The sequence below is a fragment of the Eleutherodactylus coqui genome, chromosome 6 (genome assembly GCF_035609145.1).
Source record: "Eleutherodactylus coqui strain aEleCoq1 chromosome 6, aEleCoq1.hap1, whole genome shotgun sequence".
In the NCBI taxonomy this organism is placed as follows: Eukaryota; Metazoa; Chordata; class Amphibia; order Anura; family Eleutherodactylidae; genus Eleutherodactylus; species Eleutherodactylus coqui.
The window spans coordinates 183,599,062-183,625,645 of record NC_089842.1 but is presented as its reverse complement, the minus strand read 5'-3'; the positions used below and the strand labels follow the sequence as shown (position 1 = coordinate 183,625,645).

Below are 26,584 nucleotides of genomic sequence, written 5' to 3'. Positions count from 1 at the left end.
GGAATTAGTCTTTGGACATCACGCCGTGCACCAGGCTATTTATCCACTGTATTTAAACCACATGCATGTCATTACTAGCTGGATCCAAAATATACCAAAATCTAAGCAAGTTAAGGACAGAGCTATTGGCAGGTAATTCTTACTGTAATACTTTATATATATTTATTTTTTATATTTCCCCAAGCAGCAGCATCATCACAAATAGCTTATAAAAAAAAAAAAAAAGTAATCTCAACTACTTCACATTTGCAGGAAGCCATTACCTGTGCTCTTCTGTAGTACTGTTTTGTTATAGTCTGGTATCTCTCTTGACCAGCCGTGTCCCTATGAAAATATTCTGTGGTTAATAGATCAAATATCACAAAAAGTATCAAATCATTTTCACTGAAGCGTGTGACATGGTCATAATTATGTCATTCTGCTAGGTCTTGCCAAGACAGTAAGCCGTGGGGCTTTATATGCAGGATGTCTCAACTCATTCTATGGATAAGCATGAAGATTGATTTTCTTTTTCCAGGCCAATTCTCTGTCTAGACAAGAACTTCAGCACAAATAAGAATTTACTTTCCTGTATTTTCATTTACCACACAGCGAGTATACCCCAAGCTGGCTTTTGTTCATAAAGTAAACTCATTACTAATTCTTGCATCTTGCAAAAGTGCAGCTGACCAAGCTATTGGTTACAAGTGTCCAAATTAAAAACAACTTGTTTATATATCCGTTATATAAAGTATAGGTCAGCACTTCAGAGATGGATCCTTAAATATTGACTTGAACACCCTTTTATAGATTACTTTTTTAAACTACAAAATGGTAGATAAGGTTGGATGTACCCTTCAAACAAACATTTTGTCACACTTCTAGCTGTTTTGCTGTAGGAAGCAGACAGCTTTGTACATTGTGCAGTGGCTCAGTTGATACTGCAGAGCAAGTCCTATTGAAGTGAATGGGACTCAGCCTCCAATACCAACTCTGACTACTGCTCAATGTATGAAGTGGTCTGTTTGTTGCAGCAAAACAACTAGAAGTCGGCCAACCCCTTTAACATTACACTGGCTCAACCCAACAATTAGACAGATGACTAGCCATGGAAGCCACAATATATGCTCCACATTTGTTAACTTACCAAATCTGTATCCGCACTTTGATGCCATCAACATCTATGGTCTTCATTTTAAAATCAACTCCTGGAGGCATTAATGGAGAAGATAAATTTACTATATGAATGTTGAACATGATAAAATAAGCAAGTGATATAAGCACTTTACAGAAGGGAACACAGCCATAAAGGCACAGAGTGATAATTTGAAGGGGGATTCCAAGTCTTTACCTATTGATGGCCTAGTCTCATAAATAGTTAGTCAGCGGCGGTCTGCTGCTCTGGATCCCTGCTGATCTCATCTGGCCCAGTACTGCGAGACAGATATCATCATCAGTGGTCACAGTTGGAAGTGTACAGAATTGCTTAACTCCCGTTGGAATCACTGGGAGCATTGCCTCCTATCACACTTCCAGCCCTGACCATCAATGACGACATCAAGCTCCCACTTCACTGACAGTGGGTTGGAGGGTTAGCGGTTTGGCAGGAATCCAGAACAGCCGAACCCTGCTGATCAACTACTGATGACCTATCTCTTAGGATAAGTCGCAGAACACCCCTTTTAGTGATGTATGGTAATGGTCTGAAAAATGCACTTCTATAAGACTAGTACAAGATCGTATTTTTATTTATTTATTTTTTTTGCAAAAAGCACCACACTTCATAGACCATTAGATATGATCTGCCACAGAGCATGCCTTCAACATTCTCCCATATAAGTCAATGGGTCCCCTCCTGTTCATTGTGCCTGTGGCCCATGAGGAGCTGGTAGCAGGACAATCACACTGGAAACTGTAATATCTAATAAGTTCTCTAAACATTGGAAACTGAAGTACTTTGATGTCAACTCACTGCTTTTCTCCCATGCTGAGAATACTGGGTGGCACAAGACATGCCCATAATTTAAGACTATAGTTTTGGACATTTAAGAAATTTGAAATTAAAGTAAAGTCTCATTCTCTGCAATATACAGAATGCAGCCCTTAGTCATAGCCCACAAAAGTGCACAGTAGGGGATTAAATGAGATAAAGCATCAATACACAAAAGTGTTTTATGCCCCTAGACGTTTCTCAAACAAAGTGAACCATTTACTTTCAATAATATCACCGATTTAGAGGAATCCTGACAATGGAGCATCAAGACTTTTCAGCATTAATAAGAATATACAATTAAATCAATGTCAAAAGGCTCCTGGCTGTCCTTTAAAATATTTCCAGCAGAATGTAGGAAATATTTGTCTTTGCTACTCCAAAACTGAAATACACTAGTAAAAGCTGACTGATTACTGAAAAAAGATTACAATTCTATACAAAACATAGGAATGCAAAAAAAAAAAAAAAAAAAAAAAAAAATTGCCTTAAATATATAAGTCTATTGCAAAGCTAACCATCTTTCCTGCTGTCTCTCTGGTATCGCAGTCTGCTCCACATTTATATATTGACTAATCCCTTCTGGGATGTGACAACCTTTTTTTTTTTCCTCTGGTCACCTGTGACCCCCTCCATAGAGCTTCAGGTCACTAGTGAAAAGAGGAACACCGCATGGTTGGTAGTCTGTTCAGTTGGACCAGATCACTTGATCATCACATTCACCTCTAATGCCACTTAATTCTAGCTCCTTCCTTTCTCTATGAATGCCAAATAGAAGCCTCCTTGACCTGGCCCTCCCCATGAAGCCTTAAAAATTTAGTTCGATCTTTGATCATATAGAAAAATTAATACCAATGTAGAAAATAGGAGACTTTATATTATTGTCTAAAGGTCAACTTATGGTGGAATGTAGAGGGTTAATTAGAAAACCTTGTTTTTCTTTGAGAGATGCCAACTGGCTTAAGAGCTTACTACACCTTCCGAAACTCAGAAAATTACTTGCCATGATCTATGGGCTATTGATTGACTCAGTTTCGCCTTGTACTCTTATTTACATTGGAGCTTGGGAGAATGAATTAGACAAGCCGCTTTCGGTAAATGGAGGTAAAGTTTATCCTTATGCACGCCTACGGATTTTCTGGCTGTGTTAGAATCTAAGAGAATTTCTTTTAAACATTGACACGATGGTACAAGACTCCATTTACCTACTTCTGACGACTGTTGGAGATGCCACTCAGCACCAGGCACTTTATCCCACTTACGGCTCTCATGTCCTATACTTTTGCAATTTTGGAGTCAAGTGAAGCTTGTGATCAAAAAGGTATGCCAAATAGAGGTGTCTCACGCCTGAGTTGATTGTACTTTGCGCCCCTACCTCCCTTTCCAGACCTGGCTGCTAAATTAATACCAACACACTGGTTCTCTCAAATTGTTCATAGTATTCAAGAGTGGTTTAAAAAGAAAATTGATCAGTTATATAGATTTCAGGAACTAATGGAGTGGAAAAGATACTAGATGCCAGTTTATTTCTGTAAGGGGTACATGGATTTATTTTAGCCGTTCATCACAACATCCTTGTTACCGCTCTTTTCTAAACATCCGACAATCTGAACGGAATAGCACCACATTCTTCTTTTAAGATATCCTACCTCTAAAACCTTTTTTTGCAGCTTCGGGTTACAATGTTGAAAGTGTTGATATTCTATGGTTTGTGCAGCCTTTGCTGGCGGTTCTGTTTTGTGCCTATATACGAGGCATTCGGTTTTCTAATATACCCATTATAACATATGGCAAAACAGATCAACACTATGCTTTCATAATGCTCATCTTATTTTGTACTACTCCATCATTAAATATTACTACTCTGGTTATTAGGTTTACAATTGTAACTAAAACATGAAACCTTAATAAACAGATAAAAAAAAAAGGATATGAGGAAAAAAAAATGACAGCAAACTACTTTAGCATTTGCGTAATTTACACACAACTTTTATTTATTCGTAGTAGGTGGTCCTCATCTTCATACAAGCTCAATTATTAGTATTATAGTGTTAAGAACAGATGAAAATAAAAAACAAAACAACGATCAATACAAATAAAAGTTCTAACAATATTTCTATTTTCAGTCTTCAATACATTCTAACTGCTGAAGCGGTACCCCTTGTGACCCCAGCCGTCCAACGCAGACCACGGCAACTGTGGCTGACGCCCCAAATGCGCTTCTTCCGGCGGTGCTTTGTGTGTGCACTGAATGGCTACTGAGAAAATCAAAACAGCCCGCAGACCTCCTCTTTTTTTAAATTAAGGCCTATTTCACATGGGCTACAAAAAAAAAAAAAAAAAAAAAAAAAAAACCCCACGCACAATTTTGTAGCGATGTGACATCGCTACAAAACACATTATGTGATGCCCATGCTTACCTATGGGTTCTTTCAGGCTACAAAACATCTCATGTGAAAGAACCCATTGGAAACCACGGGCTTCACACACATGCGTTTTGTAGCGATGTTGCATTGCTACAAAATCGTGCAATTTTGTAGCCCATGTGAAACAGGCCTTATGCTCAAAACCTAAAACCTTGCCCTCCACCATGCCAAATAAGTTTATGTCACCTCTCTCGTCTCCTCACTATCCCACAACCCCAAACAACTTTGACACCTTCCACTCTCTCCTCAGCCCCAAAGTACTAGCCCCTATGAAGGATCTCAGTGCTGAAGAGCTAGCTGCCCATTTCAAAGAAAAAAAAAAAAAAAGAAAAGAAAAGAAGATCGAAACCATCTGAAAAGAAAAATCACCGAACATTGCACAGCTAGCCCCGATCCCAGGCTCTTCAGCACTTCTTCCTCTGTTGGTTCTAGTATAGATAGTGGATGAGTGATGGAAGAAGTATCCAGACTGCACTTCACTGCTCACCCCAACACCTGCGCTAGCAACCCTCTTTCCTCACACGTCCTCTGGTCCCTTTTACCAGGCTGTCATTACCCACCTCACCACCATCTTCAACCTCTCCCTGACCTCTCGCATCTTCCCCTCCTCATTCAAAACACTATATTATATCACATCTGCTAGAGAAACCGACCCTTGACCCGACCGACACATCTCAAAACTCCACTTCCTCTCAAAATCACTATAACGCTTTCTCTCTGACAATTTTCTCCTCTACCGGCTACAGTCTGGCTTTTGCCCCATACAATCGACTGAAACCGCCCTCACAAAAGTATCAAACGACCTGATGAGGGTAAAATCTAGGGGCGACTACTCCCTACTAATCCTCCTCGACCTCTCTGCTGTGTTTGACAGTATTGACTGGGACCTCCGCCTTGCTATGCTTTGCTCCATTGGCCTAAAGGACGCTGCTCTTTCCTGGTTCTCCTCCCACCGCTCTGACCACTCATTCAGCGTCTCCTTCACAGGCTCTACCTCCTCTCCACTTCCCCTGTTGGGGCCCCCTTGTCTTCTTTATTTACACAGCCCTAATTGGACAAACCATCCACAGATTTGGCCTCCAATATCTCTACCCTGACGGCACCCAGATATACACCTCTTTCTGTGACATCTCAGCACCATTCCTCCAAAATATCACTGACTGTCCACCATTGCTTATGCCATGTCCTCCCTGTTTCTCAGACATAACCTCTCAAAAAAAACTGACCTTCTCATCTTTCCACCCTCAAACAGCTGAGCCGACCTTCCCCCCCCCCCCCCCCCCCCATTCATGTGAGGGGTAAAGGAAAGGACTCTGACCTCTCCTTTACCCCTCACATTCAATCTCTAGTCCGAACATGCCACCTACACCTCAGAAATATTGCTAAAAGCCAACAATTTCTCACCACGGACACGCTAAAGACACTCGTTATTGCCCTCATCCATTGCCGACTCAACTACTGCAACGCACTCTCATCGGCCTTCTTCGCACCAGACTCTCCCCCAATTCATGCTAAATGCGTCAGCTAGACTCTTCCTATCCAGCCGCTTCTTGGAAGCCTCTGCACTATGCCAGTCGTTGTACTGACTGCCCATCCACTACAGAACCAAATTCAAACTCCTTACCCTCACCCACAAAGCTCTCCATGGCGCCATGCCACTGTAGATAGTAGATCGGAGTGCGCGGGCTGTGTGATGTATGGACAGGAGGGAAGCTAACACTTAGAATAAACGTCCCTCTAATACAAACCTCTCATGCTGGCCTCCAGGACCTCTCTAGAGCAGTACCGATCCTCGAGCTCCTTCGTCAGTTCAGCTGGATTAAACACGACAGGATATCTGGCGGTGACACATTTCCAAAGGTTTAATCCAGCTGAACTGACGAAGAGGCTGTAGTGACCCAGTACTTCATGCTGGTCCCCTCCATAAATGTCATACATGTTTGTCTTAGGTTGATGCACTGTGGAAACCGGTCTTGTTATTTCCAGTATGTGTGTTGCACAGTTGCAGTGCTAGAAGGGTTAAGTGTTGAATAAAATCCAAAGCCTGCATGTAAATGTATCAGTTATGTCATGTCACGTGGTATGAGAGAAGGTGTAAATGTGAGTGCTTGAAAGCGGGAAAAGGTCTTCCATCTTGTCTGCCACCTGATTTCCACCTAACTCAGAGCCACATAGAGGCACCTTCAGCCTTCCATTGGTGAAGATGGAAGAGGAGGAGAGATATCCTGTGCTGCTTGTGGACTGGATGTAAATGGAGTGAGGCCCCAAACGCGAGAGAGCATTTGTAAGTAACTACTTCCTCTCAAGGCCAGTGCAGAGGTACTACTCATTCCTACGTGGCTGTTTGAGGTCTGGATCACTGCATAGGAGGTACATAGTTTAATTGTCACACCCATGTATCTCCAAGTAGGGGTGGAGGTACTGCAAGATAGTAATCTCTGTTCAAACATGTGTCTGAGCTGATGAGCTGTGTGGAGGGAATACATTTTGAAGTCTAGTCATTTGCCTGCACTGTAAAGTCTTAAATTGAATTGCCTTCTATCATCTGTTTTCAAGTAAAGTTTATTCTGGGCTCTAACCATTCCTAGAGACCCATGGTACTCTGAACTGTCTGTGGCTGAATTTATTATTCTCCTGTTTAGTGGGCATTTCCCTATCCTAGGGGTATCCCAGGTGGCCTGCAGGGATACTCCTGCTTTGGCTGCATGTGCTCCTCCAGGAAAGAGCATAGTAAGTGCCACCGTAACAAGCCAGCACTATATCCTCCCAGTTCCCCACGTATGTCATGTGTCTGGGGTCTCCCTTTGGGACACTGCAGGGCTCGACCCCCGAAACGCGTATTTCACTTGCTGGTTTTCTATGTTAAATAAAAAAATTTTAAAAAAAGAAGTGCTTTTACCATCAGATCTTGGACCTTTAACTTTCAACTAGCTTAAAGTGTTGTGCCTTCACCACCAGTATTTTACTACATTTTCTTTCGCTATACTCAACGCCCACCTTGGTGGAGCGTTATCTGGTTGGTAGTACCTCCATCATTCAAAACACTTTACTCCACAACTGTTGCACTGGGTCTTGCTCCACCCTCCTTTTTATCTTCATTACTCACGGCTTCCAGTGCAGTCAATGAAAGTGGTCCAATTTGCGGCCGACACTGCAGACGGGCTGGGGAATTCACGTCATCGCTTAGCAATGGCACAGCATAATCTGTACTGCGCCAGCCGGCACATCTGCAATGCAGATTATGAGGAATCTGGACAGGTACGCAGGGGGGTCACCGGCTGGACACATGGTCGAATTCGGCTGCGGGATCCCACATGCGGCATCCGACCCGGACGTCTGCAGGCAGCCTAAAGGCTCCTTCCCACGAGCGGATTTCCGCCGCGTAATTCGCAGCGGAAATCCGCTGCGTTGCCCACAGCTATTAGGTTCTATTGAACCTAATAGCTCAGTGCTCACAGTGCAGAATTCCACCGCGGTATTCCACACCGTGAAATCACCCGACCTCACCCGCGGCATGCTCTATTTGTCGCGGGTGTACGCGTGGACGGCTTCCATTGCAGTCAATGGAAGCCGTCCGTCACGCTATCTTCCGCTGTGGCACAGCGGAAGATAGCGTAAAACCGCTTCCCCTGCCTACCGCCGACGTGGCCGGCGCGTCACACCGAAGCGTCATGCGGGAGCGAGGATGCCGGATCCGCAGGTAAGTTTGGGGGTCTCTGGGGGGGCGCCGTGACAGGCTCCGCCGCGGAATTCCGCGGCGGAGCCCGTTACGGCCGTGTGCAGCCGGCCTTAATATGTGGGAAGAGGAATAAAACTGCTCATCTGAAAGGTCCCAATTTTAATAGGTTCTATTGGAGTTTGCTGGGTTACAAAAACTGATCTAAAAACTCACCTGTGTAATTAGGCCTTAAGGTTTCTCATTGGGCGTACTGACAGATTAAAATATTTTAGGATTAAAGGGTTATTCATAGACAAAGTCTTTATAGCCAGGTCTTAAAACCAGTTAGTGAATATCATATTAGGCCTCCAGTACACTAGCACACTTATTTGTGCGTGTGTGCTGTCAGTGTTAATTTACAGGATTTGGATTAATTATAGCCTAGGGGGCTATGCACACTACTGTTTTTCTGGTGGTCTGCGTGAAAAACCTCATCCCATGTCCTATTCTTGTCCGATCTCCGACTAGCATTAAGACATGCAAATGCATTTCAATGTGCTGGCCATACATATATTGAACGGCACACGGATAGGCGTCCGTTGATATAACCAATGCAAGTTTTGCCTGGGCCTCTCGGGCCCAACTTGGATACATGCAGTGTGTTAGTAGCCTTAAGGCCACCTTCACACTGGCGAGGGGGGGGAAAAAAAAAAAAAAAAAGCGGTTTTTTGAGCAATGCGAGAGTGCAAGAAAACGCTGAATTATGAAATCCATGCTTTTCAATGACTTCATCCCCATTTGCGATGTTGTGAGATTTGTAAATCACTGCCTGCTCTATCTTTCTGCATTTTGCTATTTTTTCTCTCCCATGTTTCCCAATGAAGCCTCCCATATATCTTGCAGCTCAACGCAGAACTTGTGATGTGTTTTTAACATCAGCAACTCCTGTTGTAGTTTATCGCGTGTGGAAAAAAAGAAAAATTTGCAGGCAACAGCGACGGTTGACAAGTAAAAAGCATCGCTGACGCTCAAACATCGCATGCGCAAATATGCGGTATTGCCGTTATCTTCTCACTGTGAAATCGCGCTCGCCAGTATGAGGGAGCCCTCAGGGTATAGTCACTCCGTGGAGGTTTTGCTGCAAGTTTGACATGGAATATATTCTAGAAAGGCCAGTATAGTATAGTGATAAAACACTAAAAGGTGCATTTACACCCACAGATGATCGCTCAAAATTTGTCAGAAACTGACAGTTTTGAGCAATCATTTTGCATAGGTACTAATGGGCTAAATCAGCCCTTTGGTACTTCATTGCATGTATTTAGAGATCAGTGGGTGGTTTGTTCTCCAAATACATAGCTATTGTTCTCCAGTGTGACAGCGGCTGTTAAAGAATGTTATCAGCTCTTTTCAGCGCCACCCGGAGAACACAGCATGCGGTCCGTCTTTTCCTATTGTCCTGAGGGGATGATGCGGACCTGAAATCAACGATGGCCGAAAAGTGCACGATGAGCGCTCAGTTCCACATAACAATTCGCTCAAAAGATGGCTTTTGAGCGATCGTTGTGTGTAAAAGGGCCTTTACACTCTTCCAGCATGATAGAACCCTCTTAGTCAGTCATGTCTTATCACTATAAACTACACTGACATCAATATGAAAATATTCATATTATGTACTTCACACTTTTTTCCAAAGCAAAATGTACTTTGCAAAAACAAAGACATTTCTTCATATAAAAGCACACAAAAGAAAGTGAAAAATTTTCAAAAACATCTTTCTGCAATGAACTGGTATATTCTGCAGAAAATTAAACTATGTCCTTCATAAAGCATAATAATATATATCGGTAGCACAATGTCATCCTTCCAAGGTAGTTAATCATTCTGTAAATTCACAGACAGCACAAAGAATTAGAAAAAGTATATCTATCCATCTCACAACCTGGACTAGAGGGGATGGGCTTTAAGTGAGACTCTCGGATTACTGTCAGAGCTGTAAGCGGCTTTAGTGTAGAGGGGGAAAGTGGAGCATCACTTTCGCTCTACTGAATAGCATAGCATGCTGTGCTACTTCATCTGAAACGTTCTCCAGCACGGATATGAAGAAGGTCTAACCAGTCTCTAACTAAGGCTCTGGTCACCTCGGGAAAAAAATAAAATAGATAGATATCTCTATTAGAGATGAGCGAACGTGCTCGGCCACGCCCCTTTTTCGCCCGAATACCGCGATTTCCGAGTACTTCACTACTCGGGTGCGCCGGGGGGCGGGGAGAGGCGTGGCGGCGTGGGGGGTAGCAGCAGGGAACAGGGGGGAGCCCTCTCTCTCTCCCCCCCACTCCCCGCTGCAACCCCCCCGTGCCGCCACGGCGACCCCCGAATTTTTTCGCCCGAGTACGGAAGTACTCGAAAATCGCGGTATTCGGGCGAAAAAGGGGCGTGGCCGAGCACGTTCGCTCATCTATCTATCTATCTATCTATCATCTCCTCTGTGTCCATTTGACCCAGGGGTTTCTGTTTTCCTGCTCCCGTAATGGAGCAGGGAAATGGAACCTGTAACAGTGATGTGAACATAGTATACTACTGGAGGATGCCAACAGAATTTATAGCACAAGGCACAAATGCCAAGTTGCCAATCCAGGTGTGATCTTGGGTGGCAAGAGCCCAGGTATAGCTTTGCTCTGGGATTCAATACACTGGAAGCTTTTCCTTTCCATGCTAGGTGCTACAATCCAGGCTAGTATAGCCCAGATCATAGCTTCAATCACATTTAATGTATTGCTAATATTAGCTCAGCTTTTAAATACAGTGCCTGCTTTGATGTACAATTCAAGACTGAAACAATGTAATCTTAGTGCTTATGGCTCTACATTTTCATTGAACATCTTTAAGTATGAAGAGAACATCAAGTTATACTTAGTAAATGTCACAGTGATTTGCTGACGAGAGTGCAATGCCCTTAATGAAGAGTTATTAGAGAAAATCTTAGTAACATGAATCATAGGAAACATGACAAAGCAGAAGATAATACTTATGTTTTATGGTAATAACAGCCAACAAGGAAAGCTTGTCATGTTAGAGCTCAGCACCCGAGACTCCATTTACTAGTTACAGTATATTTGGCATTTTCTCCTTTGTAAGTAGATGGTTTAAGGTCCTCTCTGGGGGGGGGGGGGGGGAATTGGTTGACATAAAATACTTTTTGTAGCATTCTTAGGACTCGGTGCTAATTCACACAGGCGAGTTTCATGCGCGAGTTCCGTCCAGTTGCAATAAGGGCAGAACTAGCACGTGTTAACGCTGTGCTTTCAATATATTAATTCACATGAACGATTTTTATTGCGCAGCGATGCTGCAAGATTGAAGAATGTCTTTTTTTTGGGCCATTTCTCATAAGAAATCAGCCATTATTTCCTATGAGTTTTTATCATTAAAATCTATTAGAAGCATGTGAAAAGATCACGAGTACTATATAAGCACAATAGCAATTCGAGTTTATTATAGCCTTAGGCTATAACCACATGGACAATTGCAGTGTCATTCAGTGAAAACCTGACCAATTTTCACTGCGAGTTAGGGATCCTTCACACGGGCAAAAAACGTAGACAGTAGAACTCATTGATTTCAAGGGGTTCCCTCACATTCTACATTTTTCGTGCAGGTTTCAGTCGGGGGAAGAAAAAAAAAATGCGGTATGCTATTTTTGTGTGCATTTGCGCCCCGGAGGCTGAATAAGAGTAAATGGAGGTACACACATTTAGACCCCTTCTGCACAAAATTGCACACATAACTGCGTGATTTTGCAGTGTTACGAGACATCAGGGAATAATTAGTGGGGTTACATATGTATCGCCGCCCTTACACAATGTATTGTTTATTGCCAGCGTTGCATACTCTGCCCATAAAAAACAATAAGGCCTCCTGTCCATGGGCGATATTTCATTCAGTTATCCATGGCGATAATCCGCAGTCCGATGTACGCGAGCAGAAATCTGCCACAATTTTCTGCTCGCATATGAAACTCACAGCATGCCATGATTTTCCACAATGAATCTATCATAATGACTTTAGTGTTCTCCCACGGCGGCTCCGGTGGCAGAAATCTGCTGCGTTAAAATGCAACACTTGTGGAGAGCTATGCCTTAGCCTTCTTTCCCACGAGCGTTTATCAGCCGGCCGTTTTAATGGCCGGCCGATACACTGTATTGGGAGAGCTAAAATAGGTGAACGGGCGCACAAATCAAACGTTTGTGCGCCCATTCAGACGGCATGGTTCCCAGCGCATATGCGCCCAGACTACTATGCCATTGCCCCTTTTCCCTCCCTCCCTATCACAGGTACACCTCTATTCTCCTCCCAGCTCGTTCTTTGCAATGGGATGGGGTGGAGCTAAGCACCGTCCCGCCTTGCCTCCTCCCATTGATGGCTATGGACAAGAGGCAGGGAGAGGGTGGGAGCTGATATACGATCATGAGAAAGAAGCCTTACACTGTGATATGCGGTGAAATACAGCATGCTGCAAACTTTTTCCACACACACACACGTCTACACACACCATTTACACGCTAATGTGAGTTGATCAATGAAAGTCCATATACTTTCATTGACTCCAATCACAGCAGGTCATGCGGCTGTGCATCACGCGCCAAAATCACAGTGTGAATTAGCCCTCTTTTTTTCAGATGATGACAGTGTCATCAGTTGGCTAACTTAGCACATTGATATTTTTCACCAGGTGAACGATTTGTTTGGTTGAAACTACTCATCAACTTTTGTCTAATCTAATGTGTATGGGCACTTTAAAGTAGCTGTCTGACAGAAAAAAAAAAAAAAAAAAAGTGGTCAGGTTATAAAATTACAGAATAAACCATACTCACCTCTTCTTCTCCCAGGAAATGCTGCAGTAGGTCCCGCAGCAATATTTGTCTATGATGACAGCAGAAGTAATGTGACTGCTGCTGCCAATCAGAGGCTGCAGTGTCGTTGTTTGAAACTCCTGTCATCATAGGTGCCTAGGATGTGATCACGGATGTCAAGAGAACAGATGGTGATGCTGTGGCCTCTGATTCGCTGTAACAGTCCCGTGACTTTCTCTGTCGGTACAGACAGGCATCGTCATGGGACCACTGTAGCATTTCCCAGGGAAAACAGGAAGTAGTGTTACAGGTTGGTACTGTAGGCTGAGTTCTAGTAAAGTGAATGGAACTCCGCCTGCAGTACCAACACTGGCCACTACACAATGTACAGAGCTTTCTACTTCATGCAGCAAAAACAGCTACAAGTGAGACAACTCCTTTAAGTGTGTCTGTGGTGCAGAGCAGTTCTTCATGCCCCCTCCTAGAGAGTCCAGTTATGGATTTACATTTCTACTGTAGGATTTAATAAGCTACAGCAAATTTCTTATACTTTCCTGAATTAAACAGTTTTATATCATACAATGCCCATCCAAAGTAGTCATATGCATAACACTGATAATTCACTGGAGAATACCCACACCCTAGTGGTTGCCATCAATTTATAAGGCACCCCTTGTGATATCACCATCTTGCATGTCCAACTTCCAACAGGGCAATTGTTTTAACATCAGTTTTGTTTTTTTTGGCTAGGTGCACAATAGACCTAAGAGTAAGTTGTACCCAAGAGACTCGGGTGAAACTCGCATCATAAATAGAACATACAATGAGTTTTTTCACGCGTACTATCAATCCAGAATGATCTGCCTTCAAATACAATTATTACATGCAGTTGTACATGGACTGTGTGTTAGGTTTCTAACTACCCATTACAATAAACAGTAGGACAATTTACAGTCATTGATTCCTCTTCAGACAACTTACAATGTTCAAGTATAACAATAGGGTCCGTTTAAGGACAAACATTTTTAGCATTGCAGATCTTTCCACTACGACAGTAGAGATTGTCAAATGAAAACAGTCATTTAATGCGCCAGATCAAAGGCAGTTCAATTCCAAATAAAACTAGCATGTTTCTAGATGTTAGGCTTCCCTAGACATTAGTTTTATATTTCCAAGAAGGTCGGTCTACTCCTAAATTAAACCTGATAAAACTCTATATGAAATTAAGGAATTCAGTATAGCTGCGACTCCAATATCTCCCATCTACAGGACGGTGTAAGTAAGTGTAATGTAACAGCAGGTGAAGTTTAAAGAACCTAAAGAGGTTGTATAGGATAAAAAAAAACAAAAAAACTTGTTTGTTGCTTTCCACAGCACCACGCCTGCCTACAGGTTGCATGCAGTATTGCAAATCAGCCACGTTGACATTAGTGGAGCTGAGTTGCAATACCAGGTTGTGCCTGGTATTGCAACTAGTGTGAGGCGATTTCTGAAAGACAGTAACCAGCGCCAGACAGAGCATCTCTGAAACTACAGGCCTTTCTTGGTAAGTACCTACCAAAACTGGTCCAAGACAGGACAATATGAACAAAGGTCATGTGTGCCGAATGCTTATTTATGTGCATGGGAAGCGAAGACTATCCTGTCTGATCTGATTCCTCAGAGGAGCTATTGTTTACAGCTTGCTGAAGTAGTTAATTCGGTTTATGATAGAAAGGCATCAGAGCACATAGTGCATCATCGCTTGCAGCATCTGGGAATGTATAACTACAGATTGCTCAAATTGACTATGCAGACCACTATTGGCTTTTGAAATCGCCTATAATGGGGATGTGAGTCACAACTGGACCATGCGGCGGTGCAAAGAAGCGGCACCTGCTCGGATGAGTCAAGGTCTTCTTTTATATCATGTGGATGGCCAGGTGCATTGCTTACCTGGGTAGGAGATATGTGCAGGACGCACCATGGGTAGAGATCAAGCTAGAGCAGGCAGTGCTATGCTCTGAAAAATGTTCTGCCAGAAAACATTGGGACTGGCATTCATGTTGATGTTACTTTGATACAAACTACCTACACAATGTATGCTGGCTCTGCACTGCACATGTGCGGCTGTGCGCCAGCCAGCACATCGCAGTGAAGAGGGAGAAGACGGGCGAGTAGAAGGTCAATACCGGGGCCCGGGTCGCATCCTGCTGCGAGATCCGACCCGGCCGTCTGCAGGCAGCCTTGTGCGAGGTGGTTTTAGAGGTTATGGCTGATCTGTGCACAGTATATACCAGCAACAAAGTTTTAGAGTTATAGGGGTCAAAGATACTTAAAGTTGCTTTCAGACAAGCAATATTTTAACCCTGTATTTGGTCTGTGTTTTGTGTACTGTAATACAGAGCTTATGTAAGTCTATGTATCGATTCACATGGTCAAATTTTTCATGGACGAGTTTTAAAACATTTTTAACATTAAGACATTTTTGTCTCAAATGGTATATTCTATTGGACAAATATGGATCCAATGTTTTGCTTAAAAAATATATATATATAAAATTTCTTTTTTTGTTTAAAAAAAACAAACAAACAAAAAAAAAAAAAACACACAACAGAATGAAGGCTTTTTTTCCGTTCAGAAGATACCATTTCTTTCATCTAACCCAACTAAAGACAAAGCAAAGGCATAATAGGTATAACTTTCAGAAGTTATGCTGACATCACCTACTTGACATATTCATGTTGGCAAGCTGAATCTATTGTTTTCAGCAACTGCCAACTCACATAATCACCTGTTGTGGTGACCTCATCCCTGTTCAGAGGACTCCAACCAATGCATTCCGGGTTTTAGAACAGTCTAGAGTTTATTCAGAGAATGCCATAAAAAAAGTCCATAATTGGCTCATGGATCATAAAAAGGTAACTACCCAGTCAACTATGGCTCTATTAGAAAATAGGTAGCGGTGACCACATAGAAGGTGCAAATAAAACGTTCCTTGATTTAAATAATCAGGAGGCTGGAATCGGCACATGTGACAGGGGCGGAGCTACGCGATGACGCGTACAAGGGGGCGGAGCCAAAACGCTGCTGCTTCCGAGCCGAAGGGAGAAGACCCATCTGCGCAAGCGCGTCTAAAAAAGCAAGACGACACCGAAATTAGACGGAGCCATGGAGACGGGGACGCCAGCAACGGAGCAGGTAAGTGAATAACTTCTGTATGGCTCATATTTAATGCATATTACAAAGTGCATTAATATGGCCATACAGAAGTAATTAACCCCACTTGCTTTCGCGAGACAACCCCTTTAATAGCCATTTAAATCGCGGCAAAGCGATTTCCCCAACCCTATGAACTGGCGGTGCCTGTGCAAATACACAGTATTTGCGCAGGGATGCATGCAAAGTACCCTGGTTTACGGCGCAAAATACTTGCGCAGAAACTAGCATATTTTGCAATACGCCTGTATGAACCTGCCCTTATACCGTACATGAGCAATATTGAAAAGTCACAGCATGTCCTATTTTCATGCCTCCTGCACAGTACATGGACAGGGTGCTGTATCTGCCGTGTGGATATGGCTTTAATATTAACACAAGGCATGTTTGTTACAGAAATTCCTGTGATTGTTCCAAGTCTACAATAGTAAAAATCCATGCACCATTAACCATTCATTTATTCAGATATACTGAATGAAATTCCAATTCTAGAACTGTCTGCAACAAATTTGCCACATGAACAACCTGAGAGTTACATAGAGAACAACAGGGCTGCCATGGGATTTTATGTAGAGTCATCTGGAGGGGGTTTCTGTAGGACTCCATATGATTCTTACAAAAAAGAAAAAACAATTGTGCCATGCTGCATTGGATTCTGCAACATGGAGCTCTTTTCCCCTGGACGCATTGCATATGTTCAGGTGCGAGTACGCCATCAACTAAACTAACTAACTAACATTTTGCCATGATGCCCACACTAGTTAAGACCCCTCTTACATAGCCAGACACTTGGCTAAATAACGACTCCTCTTGTAAAAAATGATCAAGTTCTCACAGCCACAATCCACATTGTCACTATTGTGTAACCATTGTGTTATGCCATCATGCTTAAAAAACAAAACACCTTTCGGGAAAATTAAAAAAAAAATTTAACAAATTAAAAATTGGTTGCAAAAAGTGCAAATATTTACCCATTCACAGTGAGGTTAACTAGTGGCCACCGCACTGCGACAGTTTTAAAAAACAGGATCAAAGTTTGAAGAATGTCCTAAAGAATACTGTTAACAGAATTCTTTTCAAGTCAGGGCCTCCCTTTAATATTAGTGAGTTTATACTTTTATAGCAATTCGACAAATTTGAAGTTTTTTTTTAAAGAAGTATTCTCAACAATAAACTTATGAAAGGAAGGATGGGATGCTCGTGCATCTTCAGTAATTGGCTGGAAATTTGGGTGGGGTCTGGCAGTAAGTGTTCAATTCTTCTGCAGCTCCACCTCAGGGAAAATGAAGTATTATATCATTCTCATTTAAATCAATGGGCTGTTTGTGTAATGCATGGATGGTCTGGATCCTCCAGAGTGAAAGACTCTTTTTATACTTGGTAGCTACTCTTTGGTCTAAATTAACAGAGGAGGGTCCTGTGAATCTTCCTCTATTAACTCAGAATTAGGCAAGGGCTACACAGCAATTTTGGTCACAAAACATATCGATCCGCCAAAGTTTGCAATACTGCCATGCTACATTACAACCTAATGCAAGTGAAGGCAGTTGTGTCGTGACTTGCAAGTTATGATGACCATGACCCAGCAGTTACAAGAAATCCAAACTTGCTTAATTTCTTGCAGTTCTTGGGTCGTAGCAATTTGCAGCACAACTGCATTCACTTACATTAGGTTGTGATGTTGCATGGCAATGCTGCGATATTTGGCAGCACATCATGTATTATAGGCAAAGTCTTAGTGCAGTTTTACTCTTAAGCCAGCTTCTCACATGGCGGAAGCATTGCGGGGATTCCACAACGGAATACCTGCAGCAATGCCACGGTGACAAAAGCCACACCTAAATTGTAGAATTCTGCAGCAGGCATACGCAAGCTGTAGCAGCATTTTTCAAAAATGAGGATTTTTTGGCTCCCGAAGAAAAGGATAGGCAATATAAAACAAACACACAAAACAAACAAATATAAAATACACCCTTTGCAAATAAGGGGTTCTATTTCTGTGCAAGTTCTATGCATCTCACAGTGCGTTAAAACTATCCCATGTTAGTACGGCCTGAGGGCTTATTCACCAGTGATATTCTGACGCGGGTTTTGTGCGAAGTGCATGAAAGTTGAACGAATATGAAATCCATTTGAACAAAACATTGCAGCACACTCTGTCTTTTGGCATTCCCTTGGAATGCCTCGCCCATTGTTTTTAATGTGACCTTTAAAGACACCGCAACGTACTCGCATGCCAGGTGCTGTGCATGCGAGTGCAATGTGATGACTCCCATGAAAGTCAATAGGAAATAATTGCAATGCTATCACACGCGTGAGGGACTAAATTTGGGAGAAGCAATGTGATTTTTAATCAAAAGTGGTTTGCCGTGAAAAATCATATTTTGGCAAGTGCAGTATCGGACTGAGTTTCTCAGCTCAATATTGCACTCGCCCGTGTGAATGTTGCCTATGGTTAATTCCACACAGGCAAGTTCGATACTGGGCCGTGAATCACAGCCAGTTATCGTGCTTGCCAGCCTGGGATTTTCCCGCGGATGCGAGAAGTTTTTAGCTTAAAACTGCCTTGCATCACTTCCAGGAAGCAGCAATCCTCCACCGTGGTTTAGAGCTGCGGCGGATGATCACAGAGTTTTTCCCATTGTTTTTAATAGGGAAACCTTGCACATAGCACACGGAGCAATGCTGCTACCTGCCCCATTGAGAACAATGGGTGATGTGAGGGCACGCCCAAAGATAGGACATGCCACGATTTGTTTCCCGCATCACAGTGCAATGCAGGGTGGTGGTCGTGGGTTCATATTTGTGCATCACGCTATGCACAAATCTTCTGCGATTTTCTCCGCTGTGTGAGAACAGCCTAAGTATTACTTCTCTGTAGCTGAAAGAGACGCTAAACTGAGCAGGTGGAAAAATTTGTATACACACACACAGACATACATTTTCTGTGCGCACGTATTTCTCATGTCGGCACACACAGCAAGTATGCAATGACACGCGTACTTGTTGCATGACGACAAGCCCTATTCCCTATCTTGGCGGGTATGTGCGCCAAGACAGTGCCTACCACATTTTTTTGCGTGTGCATTTCGCATGACGTCTGTGTCACGATTGAAAGTGAATGGGAGATCGGTACTGCGTGATACGCGGTAGAATACGCTCATGTGAGAGCCTGCAGGGTCTGTTCACATGATGTGGATTTTTCTGCATGGGTTCTACTTCTAAAAACCACAGCAGAAATCCACAGTTGAGCAGCAAGTGTCTGCTGAAGCTTCACATGCGGATTTAGCCCAGTGAATGAGCAAAATGCCAAAACACAATTCTGCAAAGATCTGCATTTAGAAGAGACAGGTCACTTAATACAGAATCGCATCAGAAATTCCGCATGTGGGTTTTGCCCATTCACAGTGCAAAATTTGAATTTGAAACTGTGTCAATATACCCGTATGTGGCTTTGCTGCAGTTTTTAGAGGTAGAATCCACTTGGAAGAATCCAGGTCAGATTCCGCTGTGTGAACATACCCTTAGTGAGGTAGACACTTAATAGAGACAGTAGGTGGAGGTCATTCCTGAAATATCTGGGGATAGAAACATGGTCTTCAAGAGGTGTAAATACAAAAAAGGTGTATAATTATGGGCTGGATTTAACTGTAGCCAGTATTTTCCATGGGGCAACCCCTGTAACATTGTCTTCCTGTTGCTAAAGGGAGCTATTCTGATGGGAACATATTAGGGAACTGTTATTTAAGCCATAAAGCCTTCACCTGAATAATCTGGGCTCAGCGTATGAGGTCATGAAGAAGGAATTCCAAGCACAGGCAGTTGTTGATCAATAGCAGTTCCTCAACAATTAGCTGAATTAGTATGCAATTGGTGATTACATTAGATTTTTAACCAACCTTGTTATTAGCGGCGTTATAATCAGTCTGGGTTTACACAGCGAGATTTTCTTTTAAAGTCCCAGCATTTTTATTATTAGTGCGGGGGGGGGGGGTTGTTACATCTGAGCTGGTCATTTATATATACACACACATAGTTAATGTCCTAATAAATCTATTTTACAGCAAAAACCATGCAAGTTTGGACATAACAGGTAACGCTCACAGTTTACATGCTACACTATCAGAATGTTAGCCATGAATAAACATCTCTGTAGACACATATGAGCATTTCTCTACATTAAACAGACACTTTGAATATAGAGTTCAGGCTTCTTTTTGGAATCAATAAAATTACGCGAAGTCTTTGACATAAATGAGTATTAAAATACATCTAAATAGCTGAGTACATTAGATAATCCCCACCGGAAAAGACAGATTTGTCTTGTTTATGATTATTAGGAGGGTTTATTTAACATCAGTAACATTATATATTACAAATAGATACAGGTTACCATAAACATGATGATCTCCCCTCATAACGCCTGATGCATCCATAGAGACAAAGCAACATCTTACCTATTGTTGAGATATGGGAAGGATGGAATTCATTGTCTGTGAATCTGCAGAGCAAACATGTTTTTCCAACCCCAGAGTCCCCAATGAGAAGTAATCTGAAAAGAACATCATATTGTTTGGCCATTGTGTGTCTGTTAGCAGCCTGTGCACATAGACAGTGAGTAGCAGGGAAGGGAGGAGGCTGGAGTCAATCAGGAGGCTCCCTGCTCTCCATCCATTGCTGATGCTTCTTCTTAAAGGGATTATCCTTGGAGCCTCTCCTTAAATCTTAATGAGAAGCAGGATGTGGATAATTTGATTCCTTCTTCTCTGAGTCTTGACAAAAAAAAATACACAGAGCCTTATGTGAAATACCCAGATGGTAGATTTATCAAAATGGTCTTGTAGGAGGAGGGGAGGCAGCAGCAGCCAGGCTCCACCTTATGCAGTAGACTGGATTAGGAGAGGCTGATGTGTGCACCTAGAGCCCATACAGACAGAAAGGCTGGGTGTGTGTGGAGGAATGGCCAGGCAGGTGGAATGGTGAGGTAGATCACTACTCCGTTGCCAGCAGGTGGTACTAAGCTGCCCATTTCCTGGTCGTACATTCCTGCTTCTAGGTTGGAGTGAACCTGTCAGACTGGTTTGACACAGTTAGAAATTTGGTAAAATGATACAGTTTGGACAATCACATAAAGGAATAGTCACTGGGGATTGCAAATTGCTTTTTAGATGTTGCAGTCGGTCTGGACTGTAGTTCGACTGCACAGCACTAGAAAAGCAATCTTACTATATATATATATATATATATATATATATATATATATATATATACACACACACAGTATATAGAATTCTGCTGAAATGTTATCTCCAGCTTGCTTCTGCATGAAAGAAACATTGCTAAAAAAAAATGTATCTGTTTCTGCTATGTGCTGCTCTTTTCCTCTGGTGTCTACATGTTCAACATATTGGATCTCAGGGTGCTTTTACACAGAGCGATTATTATTCAGATCCATGATCCAGCAAGAATCTGAACGATTATCGTTCAGTGTAAATGCATGCACTGAATGAACGACGATCGAAAAGTCTTTCGCTTTTCGTTCAGTTTCTGCATGCAGAAAACCGCATGTGGTATTGTTCCATGTAAAGTGGCAGTCGCTCAGTTAAGAACGGCTACTGGTTTACTATGAATGGAGGCAGGGGCTAGAATGATCCCCGGGTTGCTACAACTCCTTTCAGTCAGCGATGCTCGATCCTGTGTAAAAGCACCCTAAGGGCTTATTCAGACGAACGTATATCGGCCGGGCATTCACGCCAGCCGATATACAGCGTCTCTCTATGTAGAGGGAGGAGGCTGAAAGAGCCGGGAGCAGTGCACCGAGCTCCCGCCTCCTCTCCACCCCTCGGCACCATTTGCAATGCGAGGAGGCAGGACAGGGTGGGGCTAAGTCTCGGGAGTTGGCTCCGCTCCGTCCCGCCCTCTCCCATTGCAAATAGTGCCAAGGGGAGGAGAGGAGGTAGAGAGGGGGTGTGAGCTCAGTGCACTGCTCCTGCCTCTTCAAGCCTCCTCCCCTGCAGAGAGGGACGCCGTATATCGGCCGGCGTGAATACGCGGCCCATATACGGTCGTCTGAATAAGCCCTAAGGCTAATTACACATGAGTGAATGCGATATTGCACTCGGGAATGTGCGATTTTTATTTATTTTTTAAATTCCCCCCCCCCCCCCGGATGCAAGGCATTTTTGTGTCAATAGTAGTGATCCTCGCGTGTTTTGTATCAGGGACAGCCACAGCAGAGGATAGGTAAGTGTTTCCCATTTTCAATGAGAAACCTTGCATCACATTCACATGCCCCTTACACTCTGTGCAATGCTTTTGCCGGCCCAATTTAAAACAATGGGCAATGCGTTCAAATGAAACGCCCAAAGATAGGACATGCCACGATTTTGAATGGGAAAAGAATGGGGTTCATATTTGTGCGAGATTTCTACGTCTCACAACACACAAATCTTGCACGATTTTCTTTGTTGTGTGAAAGCGACCTAAGTGTTCTTTTACACATAGCGAGAAAACCTTCAAACAAGCAAACTATGTTTACACATGCAGATAATAGCTTACATTACTTTATCATTCGCTTGTTGACTCAATCGTTGGTCATTCAGGGGACTGTACAAATGAATGGCAATGACTACATTATTACTTTTTAAATGTAATGACTTGCGGACAGCTGTAAGATCATTGTTATGTCTGCATAAGGCTGGATTCAGACGAACGTATATCGGCTTGGTTTTCACGTTGTCCTCATCTGCAGGGGGGGGGATGGAAGAGCCAGGAGCAGGAACGGAGCTTTCCACCCCTCTGCACTATTTGCAATGAAAGGAGGCGGGATGGGGGCGGGGCTATGTGGCGAGAATTAGCCCCGCCCCACCCCGCCTCTCCCCATTGCAAATAGTGCAGAGGGGTGGAGAGGAGGCAGAGAGGGGGCGGGAGCTCAGTTCCTGCTTCTGGCTCTTCCATCCTCCCCCCCCCCTGCAGATGAGGACGACGTATATCGGCTCGGCGTGAAAACCGAGCCAATATACGTTCGTGTGAATCCAGCCTAAAATAAATGACAAACACTAAGCAAACAAATTGTTCGTTATTTAATCGTTGGCCGAGTTTACAATGAATGATTACCAACTTTTGAACTATAATTGTTCTGAATAAAAGGGCCCTTACTGGGCCAATGCTAAGCTTAACCCTTTCCAATCCATTGTCTGATGTCTTCATACATTCTGATTGAAACTTGTACAGCTCCAATATCAGAAGACGTCCGACAGGGTATTCTTGCAGTCTATTGCCAGCCACTCTGGTGTCGGAGCCTCTCTGGCGCGCACACACTGGCTTTAGCCAGCAGATGGCACCGTTGTATAACAGCAAAAAGAGAAAGCCTTTAGGAAACTCTGAGTTCAAAATCGGATTGGAAAGGGTTAAAAGAAGCGATTGGCGACAAATGAGTGAATTTACGTTCATTATTGGATCACTCAACATGGACAATGATTGTTCAACAAATTATCGACCCATGTAAAAGGCCCTAAAAGGGAACCTGGCATGCTATATGCTACTCTCAGGGTGTTATAAAGTAATGGGGGTCAGAAACGTTATCTTTTCTCCCTAGGGAGAGCACCTAGATAGTGAGTGAGGAGGCTCAAAAGGCACTTCATGCTCCTCTGGGTAATATGCAAATAAGGGAAATAGAACAACACCTCCACAGTGCCACCTATTGGAAGGCAGCATTCCTTCAAGCCAAAGTTAGACTCTTTATACAAGCCTTGTAACAATGACTTGGAATTAAATGCAAAGCTAGACTCCATGTACAGACAGCTGTTTCAGCGTATTTGCCCTTCATCAGTGTTCAGTAGGAGTCTTCTAATAGGTGGACCACACATGCAAAAATCACGTGCATAAAAAACTTGTGGCTTTTAGAACCCATGGTTTCCTATGGGGATGTTCAGATGAAGGAATTTTAGACGCGTAAAAAACATCTGAACATTCCTGTAGGAAACCATTGGTCCTAATAACCACAAATTGTTATGCTCGTGATTTTTGCGCATGTAGGTCCCTGTATCAAGGAGACCTTATCCAGGAGCGTGCAATCAGTGATGAGTCTAGCTTATTCTTCAACAACTGCTACCCCACCCACCCATCATGACTGACTGTTTTCTAGCACATGACACGTTCTTTTTAAAAAGGGTTGACCGGTTTCAGCCTAAAACCAGACCATGTTGGCCAACTGCATAAAACAAGAACACTTGCCCATTAGATATACCAGGGACTTCAGCGGACACCTGCTGTCAAGGTGATGTCACTGTTGTGGTTGGGTGAACAAATCCTAGTAGCAAGAACTTGCTGCACAGCGCACGATCTAACAAGTAATGCTTTTTTGATTGTTTTATGCTATTGGCCAGCATTGCTTGTTTTTGTTTTGTTTTTTTCATTGCTGAAATTGGGCACTCTCCTTAAAGTGACCCTCCAGTTTTGGTACAAGATTCTGTACTGCGTATGGAGGGAGAAAGAGAGTACATTGCTCTTAGTTGTTCTTCAAGGATAGGGGATAACTTTATAACGTGGCACAGCTCCTTTAAGGAACTCCATTCTTTTTATTCAGACTTTCAATACTCTGTCTGAACTGATAGCTAGAAGTAAGCCAAAAGTCACAGGGAGAGGGGATAAGCCCGTGCCAGACATTACTAGCTCCTTCTTTCACTTCTGGGGAACATTTTAAAATATAATTCGCCTGATCATGCAGATCCTGGAGGACAGTCAGGCAGCACCCATATATTGTAGGAGCAGTCTAATCAATAATGATCCGATATGTAGGGCTGGTTCTATTTAGTCATACATTTTATGACACTGTTATTAAGGGGGACATTTTTTGCCCAAGGGTCTGTCTTCAGCACCATTGTAAGACAAGATGTGACCTTTAGTTGTCAGTGGAAATCATTAAACATCCATGACATCCACTACTTATTGTACAAGTCCCGGTAGCCCTCCAGAGCTGGGTGCGGCACTGGACATGGCTCTCAGCATTACGTAATAGTGTTGGGCTTCTAAGCAGCATCCCTGTCATTTGTGAAACAAGTCCTATATGAACAGTGGTTTGTCTGAAAGCAAGCAGTGGAAAAAAACGGTGATTAATATTAAATGCACCGGCATATTTTCATGCGGCTTGCTGCTGCATTTTATCTACTTAATTTTTAGTGCAGTATATCTGAATTATTCACAGATATCTTGGATGCTTACAAACAGCAGGTTTAGTACGGTATACTCCAGTTCTAGCTTTCATCAGCTCAGTAACGCACTAGGAGAAACCGTGGAAAGAACTTCAAGCCTGAGCAAGTGATAATGTAAATGTGTCATATATAGATAGAGGTGACAAACCATTGTATGCAGTACTATCCTCCCAAGTAATGAAGCCTGGAACTGAAAGAGTAACTGAAAATAAAAAAACGAGATGCAAATGTACAAAGTTATTACAGGAAATAAATTATATTAGAGCAAAGTTTAATAAAATACGCGGATCAAATACATAAAAATAGACTGACCTTTATACTAGTCTATTAGTCACTTATCTCCCAGGCAACATGTTTCTATAGCTGACATAGAATCCATGACGAGATCAAAGATTTCAAAGGTATCTGCAAGCAAAATCTGAAAATTCGCTACTCTTCCTTGCCCTGACCTAGACCAACTTACAAGGGGTAAAAACCAGTAGGACACAGGGGTACAAGCTTGATCTGACCTAGTAACCATATGGATAGACAATGCACAATAGATGTGACGCTCAACAGACCAGTCGGCAAGCTGATATATTCAAATTATATCCCATTCTCCAACTAATATATCAGACTGCCGAGGTGTTTCCCTATGGTTCATCAGGGAGTAAAGTGAAAACATATACGATATACAATAGTCTTAGGGCTCTTTTATGCTATTGTTCAAAAACTCGTTGAATTGTGCAAAAATGAACGATTGTTCAGTACAAACACAATGATTGAATGATGGACGATAATCTGTTCGCTTATTATTCATTTTATGCAGGCATAAGAATCGTTGTTCATAGTTGGCCAGTCATTCGCAAACCATTTCCAGATTCCCCTGACGGACCAACGATGGACTGAATGAGCTATGATGGCAAAAATGACAAAAAAAATGTAAATGATTATCAGCCCATGTAAATGTTGTTTGAAAGCAAACAATTTGTTTGCTTGTTCCAATGATTAAGGCTGGGGTCACATAGGACGGAATTTAAGCAGAACTCTCACGGAATGGCCACACTGAAAAACCGTGAGAATTCTGCTGGAAAAGCGCAGCTTGGAGCAGTTTCGCCGTCGGCATTCCGCTGTAGCTTTCTCTCCCCATAGAGAGAAGAGAGGCGGCTGCGGAAAAGAGAAAAGATTTGACATGCTGCGGAATTGAATTCTGCGCTGCATGTCAGTTTTCGTGCAGCGTGTGGACGAGATTTTTGCAAAATCTCGTCCAATTTGCTGGCTAATCCTGG

At 42.8% G+C, this 26,584-nt stretch overlaps 1 protein-coding gene across 1 annotated transcript in view; it reads right to left on the bottom strand.

Annotated features, from left to right (window-relative positions):
- RAB15 (RAB15, member RAS oncogene family) overlaps positions 1-20,860 on the bottom strand; it is a 49,032-nt gene extending 28,172 nt beyond the window's left edge. Inside the window, exons 1-3 of the mRNA XM_066605836.1 lie at positions 20,562-20,860; positions 1,127-1,187; positions 264-324 (exon numbers count right to left, since the gene is read on the bottom strand). Of these exons, the coding sequence (XP_066461933.1) occupies positions 264-324; positions 1,127-1,187; positions 20,562-20,685 (246 nt within the window). The 5' untranslated portion in view covers positions 20,686-20,860. The remainder of the gene's footprint in view (positions 1-263; positions 325-1,126; positions 1,188-20,561) is intronic.
- Positions 20,861-26,584: the final 5,724 nt, after the last annotated feature.